Below are 20,377 nucleotides of genomic sequence, written 5' to 3'. Positions count from 1 at the left end.
CCTAGTGAAGAACATGTGTCTGTACGTCTGTTCTGGTTTTTTCTCACTGTGTGTTTGTGTCCATGTTTGTGTGCGTCTCTGCTTGTCCGTGTTTGTGTGCATCTCTGCTTGTCCGTGTTTGTGTGCGTCTCTGCTTGTCCGTGTTTGCATGTCTGTGTCTGTTACTGCATGTGTCTGTTTTTGCATGTGTCTGCTCGTCTATGTCTGTGTTATCGGCTGCGTAATTGCTTGCCATTGCTGGTGTATGCCGTTGTCTTCGCCATCTTACCATGGCTGGCTGGCTGACTGCAGGAATTTGGCAGGAAATCTATTAAGCGCAGTACCAGTGAATGTCTTCAACAACCTCACTTCCCCCACTATAGTGTGAGTTGTGTGACATGCACTTCCTCCGCTAATCTCTTTTACCCTTATTTTCAAGTTTGAAACCACTGAGTGTGAATTAGAATTTTAAAATTAACGCGCACATTTTTGTGCTCCGCGCATAGACCAGCGTACACGCTGTCGTAACTCCATCACTCGTAAACGCATCGTAACAAATACTTCAGTAATACAGCGTTGAAGAGGTCTTGGGCTCAGCTTTCCGGGAATATAAAGTTCTTTGCGCTGAGATCAAAAACCCTCAGAACAATCGTGATTTTTTCTTTATGTCTTCGCAGTTTTTTTGTTTGTTTTGTAGAAGTTTTCCTTTGACACGGAGCATGCCTGATGGACATCAAATAAAGAACGCGAAAGGCCTGCACTTTTGGATGTACCGTACAATTCATCGTGTTTTGGATGAAACCGAACAGTACAACACTGTCGCGCCGCACCCTCATATGCATCTGGTTGACAACACCAACAAGCACAGACTTTCTGGCGTTCAATAGATATCCGTAGCACCAAGAGTACATAACCCCCCTCCCAGAGTGTGCAACGCCTGATCCAGCTGTGCATAGGGTCTTGGTCGAGCGTAATCGGATCTTTGCGTCATAATACCGTACACATCTGAGGGGAACCCGGGGAGTCGCGGGTACTCTCGGATCAAAAACAATGGTGCCCTGCCTCGAGACCGGCCTTGCGCTGGTGTGGAGTGTACGCATGACATCAGAAGATCCGACTATGCTCGACCAAGACCCTATGCAGAGCTGGATCAGGCGTTGCACACTCTGGGGTGTTATGTACTCTTGGTAGCACGGCCCTTCAGCCTGCAGCTCATCCCACCACAAATGCATAGCCACAAGAAGACCACCGGCAGATGAATATCATCCATATACCAGAGCTGGCAGGTGTTCAGAGTTGCCACTGCTCTCACAGGTGGGAGAATTCCGATGGCGTAGAACGGCATTGCCAATGGGTCTCCCTGGGTTGTGCCTTACTGGGAGGGAAAACGTTCGCCTGCCACGCATAAAGTGCTGGGGCGCTGGTATGAGTTGATGATAACGGCAGCAAGAGAGGGGCACTGATGACAAATATTGCGGATGGCCACATTGCAATTCAAGTTGTTGAACGCATTTGCGGCATCTGCCGTAATCACACCCTCGGTTTCCTCTTGTGCATAGACGTGCTGCATGGCATGGATAGCTGCCTCTTTGCCAAAGTCTTGGCCACCTCTTTTCAAGATTTAGAAAAGCGATCCTGTCAGCTTTTCTATACCTGATTTTTTGGTAATACAAATCTGTCTTAAAGCAGTTTTTATTGTCATGGCATATCCATAGTAGTCGCAAGACTAGGCATTGTAGGCAAGAACACCCAGACGTTCCACAGGGCCGCGGGGCGGCTTAGTGAACTGCACGAATTAGCAGCGTCACAATGAGAAGGAGACCTTTCATGTCGTCCTCGGTGAAAACGTCGTTGATGGCTTGAATTGCTCCCTCGATTTAGGCTAAGCCCTGTTGGTGAATCCATATATACAAATACCCACTGCTGCCTCGATCCCGGCTTTTACGCTAGAACTGAGCTGGTCAGCCCCACAGACATCCTGTACATCGAGTCCCGAAACAGGGGCTATGGCTTTCGCCTCGAATGCCCTGCCTAGATTCACCGTCTCCGATTGGCCACTCACCAGTGGGAGTTTACCCCGTGTGACGTCTCACCGAGCGAGGAATGCTCTCAGACAATCGCTTTTTCAGCCTCATCACTTTGGATAGAGCTAATCGGGGCTGTCCGAAATGATCGATCTTTTTTTTACACAAAGAGAAAAAGTTTCGTTCATGGGTGGGTCGAGGAGAGTTTCGTTTTGAAAAATATTGATAGCATAAACATCAATCCATTCTCACTATCAAAGTCATTGTATATTTTGTTCTGGGGGGGGGGGGGGGGGGTATAGTGGTTGCGACTTTGGCGATGATTTTTTAGGAATGGGTTTGCTCCCACACTGGAGCTCGTGGTATTCCGCCGACTTGACTTGACACTTGACTGACTCACTGCCATCCAGAGCACACGAGAAGTCTAACCTTCGACTCAGCAAACCTGCAAGAAAGCACCACTCCCTGCTCAATACACAGTGTTTCGTGGAATTCATCCCTCATCAGTTGGGCTTGAGTAGGCTGAGGAGGGGGGTTGTAACTAAACTTTTTTCGTTCCATGAAAAATATCGATAGTGCCGGATTCCCCCTATGACTACAGTCCATTTCAAAACTATAGACGCGTAGGGTTTTTGAAATTTTTCAAATTTGGCTGGAAGTTTTTGAGAATAGTTTTCGGAATATTGCTCAGGACCGCTCCACAATTACTCTCATATAGTTTCTAAACGATTGGGTAACAGACGCCCAATTTGGAAAAAATTATGCACAAAGTGATCACAGATTTGATGTGGTATAGATGCTGGCATAACGGTTTTTGCCTAGGTACGCGTCTATAGTTTTGAAATGGACTGTAGCTAGATCTTTGTCCAAGAAAGGTTTTCCGTGATGTGAAATGCCTTCAGGGCACATTTCATGGTGGGTTTAGTAGTAAACACTATAGGGTCCTGTACATTCAACACCCAACCGGGTCCACAGGATTTTACGTGATTCTACTAGATTCTACTGGACTGCATACATCTGTACAACGTGTGGAAGGCTCATGTACAGGCTTGCTTGCACTTCCATGGTAGAATTTCGCATCACGTGACATGACTGTGTGTACGTGTGTATATGTGCCTGTGTGTGTGTTTGTGTGTGTCTGTGTTTGTGTGTGTGTGTGTTTGTGTGTGTGTGTGTTTGTGTGTGTGTGTGTGTATGTCCGTGTGTACGTGTGTATGTACGCCTTGCAGGTCGCTGGCCCGGAATGGTATCAGCTATGTACCAGTTGATGTGTTTGCACCGTCTCCGAATCTGTTTGTGTAAGGCTGTGGCTACCGTATTTTTCAGAGTATAGTGCGCACCTTTGTATAATGCGCACCCCCAATCTTCATTGGGGGTGCGCACTTCAATCTTCATTGAAGTACATGCATTTCATATTCAGAGCATAGTGCGCACCTGCGATTTAGGGCCTAAAATAGCACATCTAAAGTGCGCACTATACTCCGGAAAATACGATAAGTGTTGGTTTTGTGCCATGCTCAGCGTACAATGCCTTCAAAACTCTATGCAGTAGCTTGGTTGCTGCATTGTCCTCACTCATGCCAAGACATATTCCGTGATGGAAATGGTGCCAGTGGTGGTGGTGGTGGTAGTGGTGGTGGAGGAGATAATGGTGGATGCTGGTGCCACCAGTGATTTTTGTTTGTACGGGGCTCAACAGGCTCAAATTATCGTCACGTTTGTTTCACTGAACTAATTGGTACGGGATAAAAATGGGAATTTGTCCACTGCAGGTTCAGGATACATCTGGTAATATGTGTACAGTGCGTATTGCATCACAACATAACGTCAACTTGTAATTCTGTCGGGACAGCACCCATAGTGGAGTTGCACACCCGGGGGGGGGGGGGTATGTACTCTTGGTTTGGTTTGGTCGGTTGGTGTTTATTTTTACTTCGCATATTCAAACGCGATGACAACCCAATCAAAACTAATGATGGCGAAGTTTGTGAGGTAGCCATAGTATGGCTATGTTACACATGTAGCGTACCTGCAGCAGACAGCATTGCACTGGTAACAACTTCCCGCCTGTTTATTTCCTCGTTCTGTGCCGCTGGCTTTTGTTTGTTTGACTTGCACAGAGACTTGTCGTCCACTGGCCTTCGCTTCATTCAAGACCATGCCTTCGTTGTGAACAGGTTTATGTGAGTGAGTCATGCCATCACCCTTGCTGGACTTCTATTCTGTCTTCACTCACACTGTTTCCGTGTCGTCGTGTTCGGTCCGTGTGTTTGTCAGTTAGTCGGCAGGAAGCGTGGACTCCTGCGTTTGGAGCAGCCACATTCTTGTACATGTGCCTACTCGATCAGCAAAACAGCGTCGCCCTTTTTTTTCACGGTTCGCGTGAGACTCAGCTGGAAACCGAGTTTTCCGCATCCGTAGGAATGCCACCACCCTTCAAGGATCAAGGCATCGGCATCAGCAAAACAGCATCGCCCTTGCTGCACTTATAATCTGTCTTCACTCACACGCCGTTCCAGTGCTGTGCTTCTCAGCCAGTCGACAGGAAGCGCAAGCTCCAATATCTGGATCAGCCACCTTCTTGTACCAGCTTGGTCACCGAAACAATGACAACAATATTTTGTAAAAGTGGGGAGGCTTCCTGAAGTTTCATAAAAGAGCCCACACGCTCTCTTCCATTAACGCTGCAATAGTTCAACTCTATTTTGAGCTGAAGATAGGCTGGGATTTGAACCCACAACTTCAGGGTCAGCAGACAGCCTTCATAACCACAAGGCCGAAAAAAAACAGTGATAAATAGTGGGTTATTATACGAATCTCTGCTGGCTTCTTGGGCAAATTCTCTTGAAACCAAGGGAAAAGGCCAGAAACCTGGCCGGATTTTTAACTCGTTAATGGCTGGTCCAATTGTTCCAAAACCTTGACAGAACGATTTGCCATTCCCGAACAAGCCATTCTACTCTTTAATCTGCTAACATGAGCAAGGGGTTTACCAGTCTCAAGGCAGTCATAGCACTTAGAGAGAAGGCCTTGGCAATTGCAGCATGAAGCAACGTAGGCTTAACTCAGGGCTAGGTACAGGGGCGTAGCACCCGCTACGACTGGTACGACCATGGCCGTACCACTTTTCGAAAAGTGTGGTCCGTCTGGAACGTGCAAAACCGTAATAAAAAATCAGGATCCATCAATGCATACATAATTTAAATTATGTACATGTATGCGCATCAGACTTTGACCATTTTCTAGACTCGTACTCGTAGATCTGTTATGCATCTGCAGTCGTACTGAGTACTGTACTCGACTCGACGCCAGAAGACGCCAGAAGTTCCCAGAACGCAGGATTTTGTGTCTTTTTTACAAAATTTTCCCGGGGGAGGTCCCCCCGACCCCCCTCCAACACGGCCTTCGGCCGCACCGACCTTCGGCCGCACCGACCTTCGGTCGTACCACTTCCAAAAACCCTCCTACGCCCCTGAGGTACATGATATAATATCATTGATCTGGGCTGTATTTGGGGGTCGGCGGGCCATGGCGTGATCGAGTTGCATACGATATGCCACGGATCGTGTAGAACTTATCCGGGGTCTAAATTCACATCATTTCTGACACTGTGATCTCACTCCTTTGATGACTGATGGCATGTTGGGAATGTTAACATGAAATGTGTGCTCTTTCTCTGTGTCTTTCTGCCTCTCTATCTCTCGCTCTGTCTATCTGTATCTGTCTCTGTCTCTCTCACGCACATGCTCTCTCTTTCTCTCTCTCTCTCTCTCATTTATCTTCACACACTTTCCCTACTTTTTTCCTTTTTCTTTTGCTCAATTTGTGATGGAAAGAAATACTAGAGGGACACTGTACGACAAGAGGATGGAAAGCAATCGTAAGTTTTGGCTGTATATGTGTGTGTGTGTCTGTGTCTGTGTCTGTGGGTGTGTGTCTGTGGGTGTGTGCATGAGTGTGTGTGTGTGCATGAGTGTGTGCGTGTGTGTCTGTGTGTGTGTGTGCATGAGTGTGTGTGTGTGTGCGTGTGTGTCTGTGTGTGCGCGCGCGCACGCGAGCGTGTGGGTTTGGGTGTGGGTGGGTGCATGTGTATGCAGTAGCCAAGGTTCTTGTCCTCGGGAGCGTCGGCCGGGCGCATGTTCCTTGAAAGGCGCAAGTCAGAGGGATATCAAAGGCAGGCCGTAATGTTAGTGATCCAAGGAATGTTATCCCACGGCTCAGCAGCCTGTGATGTGTGTTGGTCTGCTCTGGGAGCCCACCATTAGCTACAGTGCTGCTCACGGATATCCAGTCTCGTCACTCAAGTACACGCCGGGCGTTGCGCAGCTATAGACCTACGCACGCTGGGCTGAGAAACAGTGCAAGGCGCACACTTGAGCGAAGCGACTGCATTTCACTGAACAGCACTGTAGTTCTTGCAGGATTTCTTAAGGGATCATGAATTATATTGCCGTGGTAACCACCTTGTAAAAAAAATTAAAAAATCACGGTTCGCTTGAGATTCGGTTAGACTGAGTTCTCGGCCACCAACCTGGAAAGATCAAAGGTGCAGATGCAGCGCCTAAAGTGGCAACATTCCAGTAAAAACCTTGTTTACACTGGACATCAGTTTGTGAAAGATCCCTTCATTCAAACTACATTGCAATACATGTCACATTTTGGAAAACGACGTACTGGCGAACGTCGTTTTCACGCGGGTGCATTCACACAGGCATATACACGCTTTTCGTACAGCTGTGCGTACAGCTTCTTTCGGATACAAACTACCGGGAAGGACAGAACGAACCTCGGTACGGGGGGTCTGGATACGTCGTCTACGTTTTCGTATCAGGGGTACGATTTTTCCCGCCATGTTCCATGTTGCCAAAGCTATCCGGACGAAAACGCCACGTACGACTTGGGCGTAGTGTGAATGGCCCATTACGTACTGTGATCTTGGTAACGGGCGTCAGGCATCCTGCAGCTTCATCACTCAATGAAAGTTCTGATCAGAGCATATTGCAACCTGATAATGGCAAATTGCAGGAACGTCGTTGAAACGGATACGGTGCACTGACTTGTGAATTGGCAGTGCCGAGGGAAAGAGCATGTCTGCTAGAGATTCCTCTTTGCTATCCTGCCATTTGCTAGTGTACGGAGACGTGATTTCACTAAGAACAAGCAACAGGGACGTACACTGCAGGCGTGCTCAGTGAACCGCTGCATCAATAAGCCGTGTGCATGTTGTACACAAGCACCGAGTCTCGTGGATTCTCGTGTAATCTCGTAGACTCGGCCGAGTGTTGAATGTGCAGGACCCTAGTGTGTCTACTGCTTTTTCCACTAAGAAAACGGGCCCTGGCGGCATTTCACACGAGAAGTGTTTTTCCCCGAAAAGATCTACCTTGTCATTAGTTCTATCCGAGGGTGATGAGGCTGGAAAAGCGATTGTTTGTTATTGACAATGAGGCTGGAAAAGCGATTGTTTGCCATTGATACTGAGCCGCTAAATTGGTCAGGTGAGCATGTACAGCATACAGTGGACAACCCAACCGGGTATGTACCAGGCCCGCCGGAACCCGTCCGGTCGGTCAGGTTATGAATATCACCAGACCAACTTGTTGGCCACCAACAAAATGTTTCCTACTGTGGTGGATGTGTGTACCCGCCACATCACGCACAAAGTATAAAAGGCCATGAAACTAACGGACCAACAAAAACTGCTTCCGGCGGTCCTGTGTACCAACCCACGGCAGTAGCACAGAACTCCGTAGATCTGTACTACGTGCGTAAGGAGTCAGCACCATTCGTTTGCTTTTGGTCCAACTTTACAGGTGCCGCCCTCCAAGCAACCTGCCCATTCGCGGCGGACGTTCGTTTCTTCGAAGGCAGCGCCTATTCCTGTTCGTGCAAAGCTGGCCTGCAGTTCCAGTCGCGTAGCTGTGTCCACCAAATCAGCAATGGTAACTGTGACAGCTCGCCTCTGCCAGTCGATCGGTGCCGTCTGTTTCCAGTGCGAGTAGGATATGTCAATAACACTAAGCAGTTCTCAGTTCTAGAGTGCCCAACAGGCATGTCGATGGTACCGAATCCGTGCTACGGTAAGTACTCTACCTCCTCTCTCTCTCTCTATCTCTCTCTATCTATCTATCTCTATCTTTCTCTCTCTATCTCTCTCTCTCTCTCTCTCTCTATTTCTCTCTCTCTATTTCTCTCTCTCTCTCTCTCTCTCTCCGTGTGTGTGTATCTGTCTGTCTATCTATCTATCTATCTATCTGCACATCTCTTTCTCTGTCTAGTTCTCTCTTATTCTGTCTCTTTGCCTATCTGGTTGCGTCGGTGAGTTATTGTGGGTGTTTTACCTAGCCTGTTATGCGTCCACGACACGTTTTGTCACTTCATTCAGACTTCTCTTCATTCAGACTTCTCTTCATTCAGACTTCTCTTCATTCAGACTTCTCTTCATTGAGGGTGTATGGCAGTCTGCATGGATTTTTGTTTCTAAATTTTCTTTTGTGTGCATGTGTGTGTGCATGTGTGTGTGTGTGTGTGTGTGTGCGCCTGTGTGTATTGTGCATTTGCATGTGTGTATTGTGCATGTGCATGTGTGTGTGTGTGTGTGTGTGTGTGGTTGCCTCAATTCTGCACTTGTCTAGGCTACGCCAGTGAAGGCTCGGTGCTGTTCGAAGCCAACAGGACGTGCAACACGCTGTTTAACGCTTACATCTGCGTGTGCCCGGGCAGCACAAAAGACCAGCCACGGCAGCTTTGCGACGGTAAGGAATGCCCAGCTCACCCTCAGGCAAGCCCTTCATATCATATACAGCAGATAAACTTGGCTAAAGTCTACCGGTATTCAATTGTAAATGCTCAGAATTACCCTTGTTTGAGTTTGGGATTGGAAATTCTCGAAAGTTTAAAGTTACTAGGAAAGGGTGCACTCGTGGACTCTCCCTTTGCTGGCCCTATTCGCACTCCTCTCCACAGGATGTGTGCAGTGTTACAGGGCATGCCTAGAAAACAAGTAACCGAAGCCAGTTGCCGGTCGTCAACACTATGGTGTTTCATCTACAATCGCCTGTGACAAAGCCCTTGACAAAAGTTGAACTTGTATGTTGTTCTCTGATCTAGTATTCTACACCACCCTTGTGATATCTGATGCATTGAGACCGGTCTTGGCCGATCGCACGCTAGGGACGTTCAAAATGTGGTCCTCGTGTACAGCTTGTCTTCGTATTCAGGTTCATCAGACTGGAAGTAACAGGTTTTGGTCTTCGGTGTACATGAGAGCGTGACGATGTCGAAACCAGTTGGTCGACGGAGCGCCTGGTCCCCACCACCACCATGGCTGTTGCATGTTCCCATTCCCATTGCGTGCAGCACATGCGACTTTCAGTAAAAAAATTAAAAAAATGTAGTGGTGTTCTGGGACATGTGGATCGCCTACTGGTAACCAGAGTGGTGGCATTGACCGGTTGTACAGCACGTGTACATACTAAGGACAACCTAAGGACAACCCAACGGCCTTGTGTTTTATTCGGCTCTAGCTGATGTGATCAGCGTGCTAACACCGCAGGGTACTGTGATTTCACAAATTTTCGGTGTACTTTCATTTTCGGTACTTTCGGTGCGTCTGCTTCATACCTAAAATTTCAATACACCGAACAAACACTAACACACGTAAACCAATAGGGAACAGCTTCCCTGTACCGAACATTTCTGTTCACCTAACCTGGCCTTTTGCCCTCATACCGAAAATATTGAGCACCGAAAATTCCTGAAACTAGAGTATTCACAGCCTCGGTAGAAGATCATGTGACCAGCTTAAGATCATGTGACCAGCTTAAGATCATGTGACCAGCTTCTGCTAGTGAGCTATCACTGATCAGTACAGTCATGGCCAAAGAAATCTGACCCACGAGTCAAACCTAGTGTCGTGTTTCCATTTCAATGACATCATGCACGTTCCGAAAACCGACTGACGAGGGCCGCGGGGGCCGTATGAGACTTGGCCGCGGCTGCTTTTGGCACGTTGGTTGGATTTCTGTGGCCACGGCTGTAGATGTAAAATAGTATGTCTGTGTGTGGGTGGATGATTGGATGTGCGTGTGTGTATATTCATACGTGTGTGTGTCCATGTGCAAATCTTCCTGTTTGCTGTGTGAAGCTGTTACCTGCCCAGCCCCTCAAGCACCAGCAAATGGATCCAGTACAGCCACCGGGGAGGCACTAACCTTTGTCTACGCCCAGACAGTAGAGTTCTGGTGCAATCCAGGTTATACAGTAAATGGTTCAGCGTCAACTAGTTGCAAGGCAGATGGCAGCTGGACTAACCCGACTCCATATTGCCAAGGTGAGTTGATCTCTCTCTCTCTCCCTCTCTGTCTGTCTCTCTCTCTCTCTCTCTCTCTCTCTCTCTCTCTCTCTCTCTCTTTCTGCCTCTCTCTCTCTCTCTGCCTCTCTCTCTCTCTGCCTCTCTCGTTCTCTCTCTCTCTGCCTCTCTCGTTCTCTCTCTCTGCCCCTCTCTCTCTCTCTCTCTCTCTCTCTCTCTCTCTCTCTCTCTCTCTCTCTCTCTCTCTCTCTGCCTCTCTCTGCCTCTCTCTCTCTCTCTCTCTCTCTCTCTCTCTCTCTCTCTCTCTCTCTCTCTCTCTCTCTCTCTCTCTCTCTCTCTGTCTCTGCCTCTCTCGTTCTCTCTCTCTCTCTCTTTCTCTCTCTCTCTCTCTCTCTCTCTCTCTCTCTCTCTCTCTGCCTCTCTCGTTCTCTCTCTCTCTCTCTCTCTCTCTCTCTCTCTCTCTTTCTCTATGGTACTATTTGTGTAGTGCATGGCGTGACTTACATAACAGTGCTAGGCAACACGTGAACCATGTACACAGATCAATCAGCAGCTGCTTGTGCATAAAAGGACACGTTTTGGTGGAAGGGTTCGAGTGCGTCTTCATCTGTAAAAACGGTAGCTGTGACTGCAATATTTTCGTTTCAATTTTGGACATCCCTTCACGTGTCGTAGCTTCAAATGGACACGAGCGTTTCCCGAAAATGATGAGTTTGTTTTGTTTTTGACATGCACTGTCAGCCTTCTCGGTCCACCGGGAGACCTTTGCGGTCTGGAATCCTGTTATGTACCACCCATTGGTCAAACATCATCAAGTCATTATTGTTATTTGAAAAAAAGCCTTGGAAGAAGACCAGACTAAAATAGGAACAAGAAGCCCTTGTGCGCATGCGCAATACATAGATAGTGAAGTAGTGCAGAGTAGTAACATTACTACTACACAGAGAGACACCACAAATCCTTAGCGGTTCTCACATTGGGTGTGAAACAGCAAAAGGAAGCCGGCGCAACACTAGCCGTACAACTGTAGCAAAAAAGGTGATGAAATCGACTCCCATTGTAATCGTTTTCAGATGCAGATTGGCCTGTGCTCGCAAATCGCAAGGTAGAACTGGTGCTACCTGGTTTATGATACTAAGAAGAAGGACACAGTTCAGGCTCTTGAACAATACCTAGCCTGAACTGTGTCCTTCTTGAATGGACTCGGATGGAGAGCCAAGGATAAATTTATAGAAAAGAAATAGGACCAGATAGTTGTAGAACGTCGGTACCGTCGGTCAGTGCCGTGCAATGTTATCGCATGAGCTGATTGTTTAGTAACTGATGGTGTTAGTGGACATTATAGCATAACTTGTAGTTCCTTGGTCCTTTTTTCTTTTTTCTATAAGTGTGTTCTTCTTACTACTGTTCTTGCATTCTTGCCTCCGAGGAAACTGTCCTGGTTTATAATTATAGTGTTCATTTTGTTCTGTGTGACCACTATCCTACAGCTATCCAGGAAGGCAGTGTGGATAACGTTGGCAGCACATCCGAGCCGGTGGTTCTGATTGCGGCGAGTGTGAGTGTCGGCTCTGTGCTGCTCGCCATTCTGCTGTTCGTGACGCACCGCTGCACGCGAGCAAGGTGCTGGATGCCGTCGAGTAAGTTGCTCTGTGTTTAATAGGTGACATCAAGAGTAGATAAACAAGAGTGTGCAACTCCAGGATGGGTTGGCCCGTGGCGGAATTTTTTGTTGACGTAATCTCTTCTACGACGCTCGCGCTACGAGTCTTTTGGAAAGTTTTGCTTCGTGCACTTGGCCGGGCTTTACATTACAAGGTCGGTGCCCAGCACGTGCTCTCACACTGTTCTGCGGCAAAATGCGCGTTTTTCTGAAAAAAAGGTGACGTCAACAAAAAATTCCGCCGTGGGCAGGGGTATCTGCAGATTGTGCAGAAGAGATCCAGAGTTGCACACTCTTGTTTATCTACTCTTGGTGACATTGTGCTCCTAAAATTTGTCTTGTGTGCGTTAGGCGGAAGTAGCAGTATGCATTCTCCGGCAAAACAGTCAATAGTTCTACTGTTCGCGACGCACCGCTGCACGAGAGCAAGGTGCTGGATGCTGTCGAGTTAGTGTGTTGTTGGCCCGGCGGGTGCCCTACCAGGGGGGGGGGGGGGGGGGCAGTTACTCAGCGTTAGGTGAAATTGTGTTCCTAGGAGGTGCCATTTGTCGGTTAGACGGGAGTAGGAGTAGTATATCAATTCTCATGCGCAATAATCAACAGTCCATGCTGTACTGCTACTACCTTGTTTAAGCACAAATATTCGTCTGGAATTTAATTTCGTCTTTTTCGTCCGGGAAGTTTTTGGACTAAATTAAATGCCGGACTAATGTCGATTCGTCCAGCTTTTCTATACACTCTTATGATCCATGGACGAAATTTTCAACCGGACGAACTCCCTTTCTTTAGAGTTGGACGAAATTATTGACCGACGAAATTTTCTGCCTGTACAGTACCTTGGCCTAAAAGCTGTCTCATAATAATTATAAAAATCAAGCGAGGGTCCCTGGTTCGAGTCCTAGTGGTGACAGTCAATTATTTTTTCTCCAGACTTTTCACGCTTGCAACTTTCCCTCGGAATGATGAACAATTACAATAATGAAGAAAGGAAAAGGACGAAATGTTACGAGTTATGACAAACTTTGTCCTTTTCCTTTCTTCATCATAACAATATTGGCTCACCATCCGAGTTCAAATTACAATAATTACAGAAAAAGGAAAAAACTCGGGGTTCGTGTGAGACTCAGTCTAACCGAGTTTTCCGGCGTCCACAGGAACACCAGCATCCGCTAGGATCAAGGCACAGATGCAACTCCTAAAGCGGTGGGAAGTGAGCAGATCAGCCCACCAGCAAGGTGGTCAAAGACCGAGAATCCCATCCACTGCATCGATGTTTCCCCCGTGCCAAGCCACGAGTTCCCAATTAACTTTGGGTCGCACGTGGAAGCCTGTTTTGAACAAACCCTTTTTTCAAGATGGGTCATTATCAACTAAGGCTGGTTGTGCTCGTTGCGCTGTTGCCGTACAATGAAATACCTGGCTTGAATAGAAGCTTGGTTGAGATGGAAGCCAAGCGCTGACATTGGCTTCTGCAGGAATAAGCCCAGCCTTTCTTTGTATCAATCAAATTGTGAGCGGAACCATTCGGCTGATCTAGAATGCAAAAATCTCTCCTCCTCTTCTCCCCCGTGCGCTCTCAGACGATACGTTGCTACCCTCGGTAGCCACTGCACACACATGCCCAGAATGTCGCCTTTTGGCTTTCCACCAAGGAGGAAGTGCTACGTCTGTGCCTCAGTCCCATCCTCATAGCTATGGCTGCATGTGTGCTGGCGTGCACTCTCGTGTGTGCATGTGCATGTGCATTTGTGTTTGCTTCGGTTTGCTTGTATGTGTCCGTGCGTGCTTGTTCTCGTTGCAGACCGCACCAAGCTGAAGGGCAACTCTGAGCACAGAGCACTGCATAACCTTGTCAACAGCAGCCAGCCGAGGCGGAAGCGCCAGAACACCGTTACGTCTCTGAACACGATAATGGACAACTGTGACGTCAAGGGCAAGGGCAACTGCACCGACCCCAGCTGCTATGTCAACCAGGAGGGCATGCCGCACACCATGTCGACGTGTGACAATGAGATGGGCCGGTATATGGGCGATGTGACCGCTCCGCAGAGCCTGGTGTTGCTGCCAGGGGCCGTCTCCGGCACCGAGCGGAGCGTGGACAGTGGCGTCAGTGACATGCTGAGCTTTCGACGAAGGACGTCGTCCGACGCCGATGCAGCGGCTCTCGGATCGTTGACGCACAGCGCCACCCAGCATGCTCACTACCATAACTCCTCGGCGGTGCCGAGCGGCGGCGGTGCCAACGACTCCCCGGGGGCTTCGACGCCATCGCACAAGGCGTATCAGAGTAATGCGATTGGTACACCACCGCAGCAGCAGCAGCAGCGCAACACCCAGTCGAAGTCAGCTAACGACCGTCGTGCTCAGAACCAGGCAGCGCCGGGCCGATCGCGCACGGACACGTTTGCGCCGGTGAACAACGAGAGAGGACGCTCGCGCACCTGCGGGCCCATTCTTACGGAGAACATCGAATCGCCGGAGCAGCAACGGGGTAGACTAGGCTCGGTTTATCACACACTGATTGGGCCCAATCATGAAGGTGAGCCCTTTCTTTCCTTTTTTTTCTTCTTTTCATTGTGTTTTTCTCCTTCTTTTCTCGGTTTTCCGCACCATAGCTGGTTGAAATCGCCCGCATCACATGTTTATTGACATCAAGTGATTGAACTAGTGAAGTAGGCTTCTCCCCCTGGCCCCCGCCACACAACAACGCAAACTCTTGATTGTATCTTCAATACTTATATTATACCAAGAAATGACGAGGGCGCAGGAGGAGAGAGACAAACTTGGAGACGACAAAAAGGACAACGGGAAGACTCCCGGGAAAAGACTCAAAGAAAACAACAAAGAACAAGCAGTAATATTGCGACGACAAATCGGGACGACCAATCAGGGACTAATACGTACAGAACACATGACCAAGACCAAGACAACCAGACCACGGACGAATCACACATGACTCTCATTCCCAGACCAAACTAGCACTGCGCATGTACAGCATTCACTTGACAGTCACTCTCACACAGACGGAAGCACATCCTCACACTCTGACAACGTGTACTCTTGCATGCACCACATACCATAAACGTCACACATCACACCATACTCGCGCGTACACCTAGACCAAATATGACATCAGACACTGGACTCCACAAGACAAGAACCAAATACAACAACATGCGTAAATCATAGTCGTAATGCAAATTCGCAACATGTGGAATAATAATAAAAAACCAAAAAAACATCGCCAGTGAGACTGGCGCCATGCGCTCACAAACTCTACTACAGTCAGACATCGCTTATCCGGTCCTCTTTTATTCGGATCCCTCGCCATCCGGAAGAAAATCGCTGGTTACCGGTTTACATGATGTGCCATGCATACATCCAGTATGTGTATTTGATTATCCGGTTCCCTCGCCTATCCGGATGTGTTTGTCGAAAACGGATGTGTGCGGTTAAGCGAGGTCGGACTGCAGTACTCACAAGCAAGAGTACAGAGTACAGTGTACTCGCGATAAGTCACGCACAGTGTCCTGGAATAGAAAATGCGCGACTTACCGCGAGTGCGCGACTTACGTTATGCACCACGTCATGCACATGTACAGCCGTCATTTTTTCTTCTGCATATGGACATGTGTGCTGAACACGCGTACAAGCACTGAGCTGCATGCGCACAAGAGTATGTACTCTTGTGCGCATGCAGCTCAGTGTTGTACGTGGTGCGTAATGTAAGTCGCGAGTAGACTGTACCGGTATAGTACTCGTCTCGTACTTCCTCTTCAAATCTCAAATCAGCAGAACTCACTGCATGTTGGTGTTTTTTTGAGTTTGCTTTCGTTGTTGCTAGTGAGGTATATTTTGCTTCGAAGGGAGAAGTTTGTGACTGACAAACTTGGATTGTCGTGGGTGATCCTGAGGGAGAAGGCTCTCATACAATATGCACATAATAATTATATTCTTACCTTTACAGCATTCAAGCTCCATCATTGAAAACCACATCATTTGCAAATATTCACGAAATCCACGAAATCCACAAAATCCCGAAAAATAAAAAAATTCTTGAGATGGATGGGTGTCCTGGATGAAAAAGTGCGTGACTTATCACGAGTGCGTGACTTAAAAGTGCGTGACTTATCGCGAGTAGACTGTACATAGTCCCGAGAGTGTGCAACTGCCTGCACAGCCTCTATCCAGTGCTGCGACGGCGGCAGAACTTCACACCACGTGACATGGTTCAATAGGTCACGCTGGCAAGCAGTGCAGAGTGATCCGCGCAAGAGAGTTGAACCCAAAGCAGGGTTGCGTACAACTTTGCACACGTATCAAGGCAAATGATGTGTACAGGTTTATCAGGTGATGTGAAGCTCTGCCATTGCAGACCTCATACTAGACTGGAGTTGCACACTCTTAGCATGCACCTCCCCCCAACAAACAAAATTCGACCTACCGGTAGGCTCAGCTTGCATATAATGACCATGAATGACATAAACCAGCCATCCTAAACATATGCAGCCTTGCACACACACCCACACACACGCGCACACACACACACACACACACACACACACACACCTAAAAGGAGACCAGTGCACCCCTCCTTGGGGTAACTACAAATGTTCGGTACTTTCGGTGCATTTGTTTCATGCCTAAAATTTCAATACACCGAACAAGCACCTACACACATAATCCGATAGGGAACTGCTTCTCTGTACCTAAAATTTCTGTTCACCTAACCTGGCACTTTGCCCTCATACTGAAAATACAGTCGACCTACCCTTATAACGATAACCTCTATAACGATATTACCCTTATAACGAAATTTTTCTGCCAAACCAAAATCACTTCATTGACTTGTGTATACAATGCCTTACCTCTATAACAATATTGCTATAACGATATTATCCCTATAAGGATATAAAATGGGCTGACCAATCAACATTTTCCATTTTATAACAATATCTAGCAAGGAATATGTAGAGCCTACTATCCAGGTAGGGCAAGCTTCACTTGATAAGTTGCTGGGAAATGACGAAATGCAATGGGGGCACCAGTGGGCACCTTGCTGTGTACATGATGTGCATGTGCGTCAGTTTTTTATGCTATGGAGAGTGTAACAAATGAATAAAACCCATGTATTATGACGTACATGTATGTGTATGAAGTGAACCAGTTACCCCTATAACAATATTACCCTTATAACAATATTTCTTGGTCTGACGCAAATATCGTTATAAGGGTAGGTCGACTGTATTGAGCACCGAAAATTTCTGAAATTAGAGTACAGTATTATACTTTTGCCGCAAAGGATCCACTGTCCTTCAAGCAGATTTACACCCCGCACCGTATTTGGCACAGTCACTTCTGACATGTTTAGCCCTGATTTTCGAGTCGACGTGATTCTGTCTTTCTTGTCCTTGAACTGCTTCCCGTGGGTGAATGATGATGATGATACCTACTGTGTGCACATGTGTGTGTGTGTGTGTGTCTCTGTGTGCGCATCTGTGTATATCCACACTCATTCCTCAGAAACTGTCGACTCTGAAGAGAGCGCCGACTGCTACCAGGAGTTGAGTCAAGTTGCCGCAGCGCTCAGTGACGTCAAACTGAGGAAGGCAGCGCGCTCTACACCGCGCTCTACACCGCGCGGCAGTCCCAGTGTTCTGCGGAGCATGACGCAGCGTACGGAGTGCGACGTCGAGAAGCCACTGGTCCGGCCGCGAGTCAAGAGCTTCACGTTCATGCCAAACCAGAGTGTGGACTCGCCGTCGTCGCTGCGAAGCAGCAACATGGCCACCATCCACTGCTGTGAACACAAACCCCACCAGGATGGCGACATCTACGACAACGACACTGGGGGCGAGTACGAGGCCTTCGACAGAACCGACTTGCCCACGAGTCGCCGGCCAAGCACTGCCGAGCCGCTGCCACCTCTACCGTCGATGTGCCCCGCCAGCGCTGCGCTCAACAAGAACATTGCCATGACGCTGAACGACCACTGGCCGAGCAGCGCCACCAGCGATTCCCCGCCTGTCTGCCGCGCACAGCTGCAGCTCAACGGCGACGACATGTCAGAGCTGTACCTGACGGCCAACGATATCATCGCCAGGAACAGTATCACCACCGACGATCGCCCTGTGAGCCCGACTACTATCCACACGAGTGCGGAGGCGAGTGCGAGTGCGAGTAGGCACGCAATCAGCGGCGTTCCCGACGTGCAGCCCGCTTCATCTCTCCCTCGGCAAGCGCCGATCCTCTACGACGAAACGACGTGCGGTAAAGGTACAACCGAGGACAGCACGCTGGGACGCCTGCCGGTCTTCACGGGGGCAGATACCTGTCCGTTGTGCTCGGGGCTAGTGAACGAGCAAGGGAGGTGCGCGGGCGAGTGTGATGTATTGTACGGTAGTGTTAGCTCCCTGGCACATCAGCTTAGGGCCAGTGAGTTTAATGCCGCTGCTGTTGCTGCTGATGCAGACGAAGTGTATGACCTGGCACATGATGCCTAGCAGCTGTGGTCGTGATGCCGCCGACAATCACTCTCAACCGGGGGGCCGGTGGCTCTGGTTCATTGCCAGTGCTACCTGCTCTTCCCTGGCAATGGACGGCTGGCATGTCGCAAGTCATAGTTCTGTAGTTCTGAAGGCAGCGAGCCACTTGTCAGTGTTCACGACAACGAAGGATTCGAAATGAAACAGGCAATCACGGATGTGTGTATCCACTTCCACACGCTGGAATGACTGTCACCCATGCCAGTGCGCCTATAACCACCTGTGCTACCGAACACGGCAAGCCGCCAGTCGGACTGTGCAGAAGCGAGATGCTGACCGGCGGCCATGCTGCTCGGCAGCACCGGGCCAGCATACGGTCACACGGGGAGGCCTTGCAGAATTCGACTTGCTGCTGCTGCTGCTGCTGCAGGCGTTAGCGCATGACCAGCATTCCAACACCACCAGTTGACACGCAGGACCATTGCCGTTATCAGGCTTCTCGATTTATTTCGCGGCCATCGTGTCGCTTTCACTTTTTCGTTTGTACTGACGACCTGATATGACGTAACTCTGGACATTTCCTCAGACACTCAACCTTAACTAAGACCATATCCGTCCTACGGGTCAAGTGTGTGTTAACCTAATGGCGTCCTGTAGAACTACCGCTGAAGGTCACGCCAACGGATAACGCACTCAGCGCAGCCTCTCTACGGCAGCATCCACGACACATGCTGCCGTCAAACTCCATTCACTGCCGGTGCATCCTATTCAGAACTTAATCTTCCATAAATGCTGCGTCTCGATCACCATCACACACTATGGTCTCTGACACATTTTAAAATTGCCTTCCGCCAACACGTTGATCTAGAATTGATAATTTCATCTTTGTGCTATCGTCACCGTTACCTTTTTGACTAGCCATTTCTTTCTTCTTTTTTCTCTCTCTCTCTACTTCTTGTGTCCGAGTTTACTGCACCAAGTGCTCTGTTTTCAATGGATACCTCCCGTCCCCTTCTCCACACCGACACGTCCGAGTCAGTGGCAATAGCTCTTCCCTGGAGGGGGTGCTGGTGTCTGAGACTGTGACTTCTGTTTCTTTGGCGTCCTGTTGTGTTGAAGCCATTGCCAAGTGAAGCTGTTGCTCCTGTCATGTATGAAAATACATGCACAGCGCGATCGGTGGAAACACTAGCAGAGCGTGTGTAGAGCATGACCTCGTTCAAAATCTCGCGTTTTCTAGTTTCATCGATTGAACGAAAAATAAATGAGTTCTTCTATAAAACGAACACAGCTGTACAAACAGTACGGGGGGGGGGGGGGGTCGCAACTGCTCCAGAGCTACAAGCAAGCGCTAAACAAAAGATCCTACAGCAGTGTTACCAACTGCCCGTATTGTGTTACCAACTGCCCTCCAGTATCGCTTCCCTTCAAATCTCTTCTCTGTTCCTATAAATTAAGTATAATTTTATACTTTTTTTTAAAGTACAAATACATGTCAAATATAGAGGAGTTTTTCTGAAGGGGTGTAGAGTTTTTCTGAAGGGGGTGTAGAGTTTTTCTGAAGGGGTGGCGAAAAAAAGGAGTCTTCTCGAAACTGCAAAGCCTCTTCCAAGTACTTCAAGAAGTACAGTGTACTGAGTGACTAGTTTCACGTCCATGTATGGACTCGTACGGCGGTAGCTAGTGGCCATGAGTAAATTGTCGGCAGCGCCGCTGGTCTAATGGCCAGCATAGTTGCCTTCCAAGCAGTTGATCCGGGTTCGTCACATTCTGTTCGCCCGTAAAAAACTATTATCCTCACAGGGACCCTGGATCTCATGCCTCTCCTCCACCCTTCCTGTCCCCCTTTCCTTCTCATTTTCACGCTCAGTCCTTCTCTCCTTCCCTCTCCTTGTACCGCTACCTCTTACTCGCT

General features: G+C 48.5%; 1 protein-coding gene across 1 annotated transcript; it reads left to right on the top strand.

Annotated features, from left to right (window-relative positions):
• The first annotated feature begins 297 nt into the window (after positions 1–297).
• On the top strand, positions 298–19,651 carry LOC135826499 (uncharacterized). The gene is made up of 10 exons (XM_065339106.1): positions 298–363; positions 3,233–3,301; positions 4,124–4,186; positions 5,840–5,883; positions 7,817–8,083; positions 8,639–8,758; positions 10,150–10,335; positions 11,805–11,954; positions 13,779–14,516; positions 17,501–19,651. The coding sequence occupies exons 4-10, from the start codon at positions 5,871–5,873 to the stop codon at positions 18,478–18,480; spliced, it is 2,454 nt and encodes an 817-aa protein (XP_065195178.1). The 5' UTR covers positions 298–363; positions 3,233–3,301; positions 4,124–4,186; positions 5,840–5,870; the 3' UTR covers positions 18,481–19,651.
• The last annotated feature ends 726 nt before the right edge of the window (positions 19,652–20,377 follow it).

The sequence above is a fragment of the Sycon ciliatum genome, chromosome 10 (genome assembly GCF_964019385.1).
Source record: "Sycon ciliatum chromosome 10, ocSycCili1.1, whole genome shotgun sequence".
Lineage (NCBI taxonomy): Eukaryota > Metazoa > Porifera > Calcarea > Leucosolenida > Sycettidae > Sycon > Sycon ciliatum.
The sequence above is the reverse complement of the archived record's forward strand: the minus strand, read 5'-3'. Positions and strand labels throughout refer to the sequence as shown.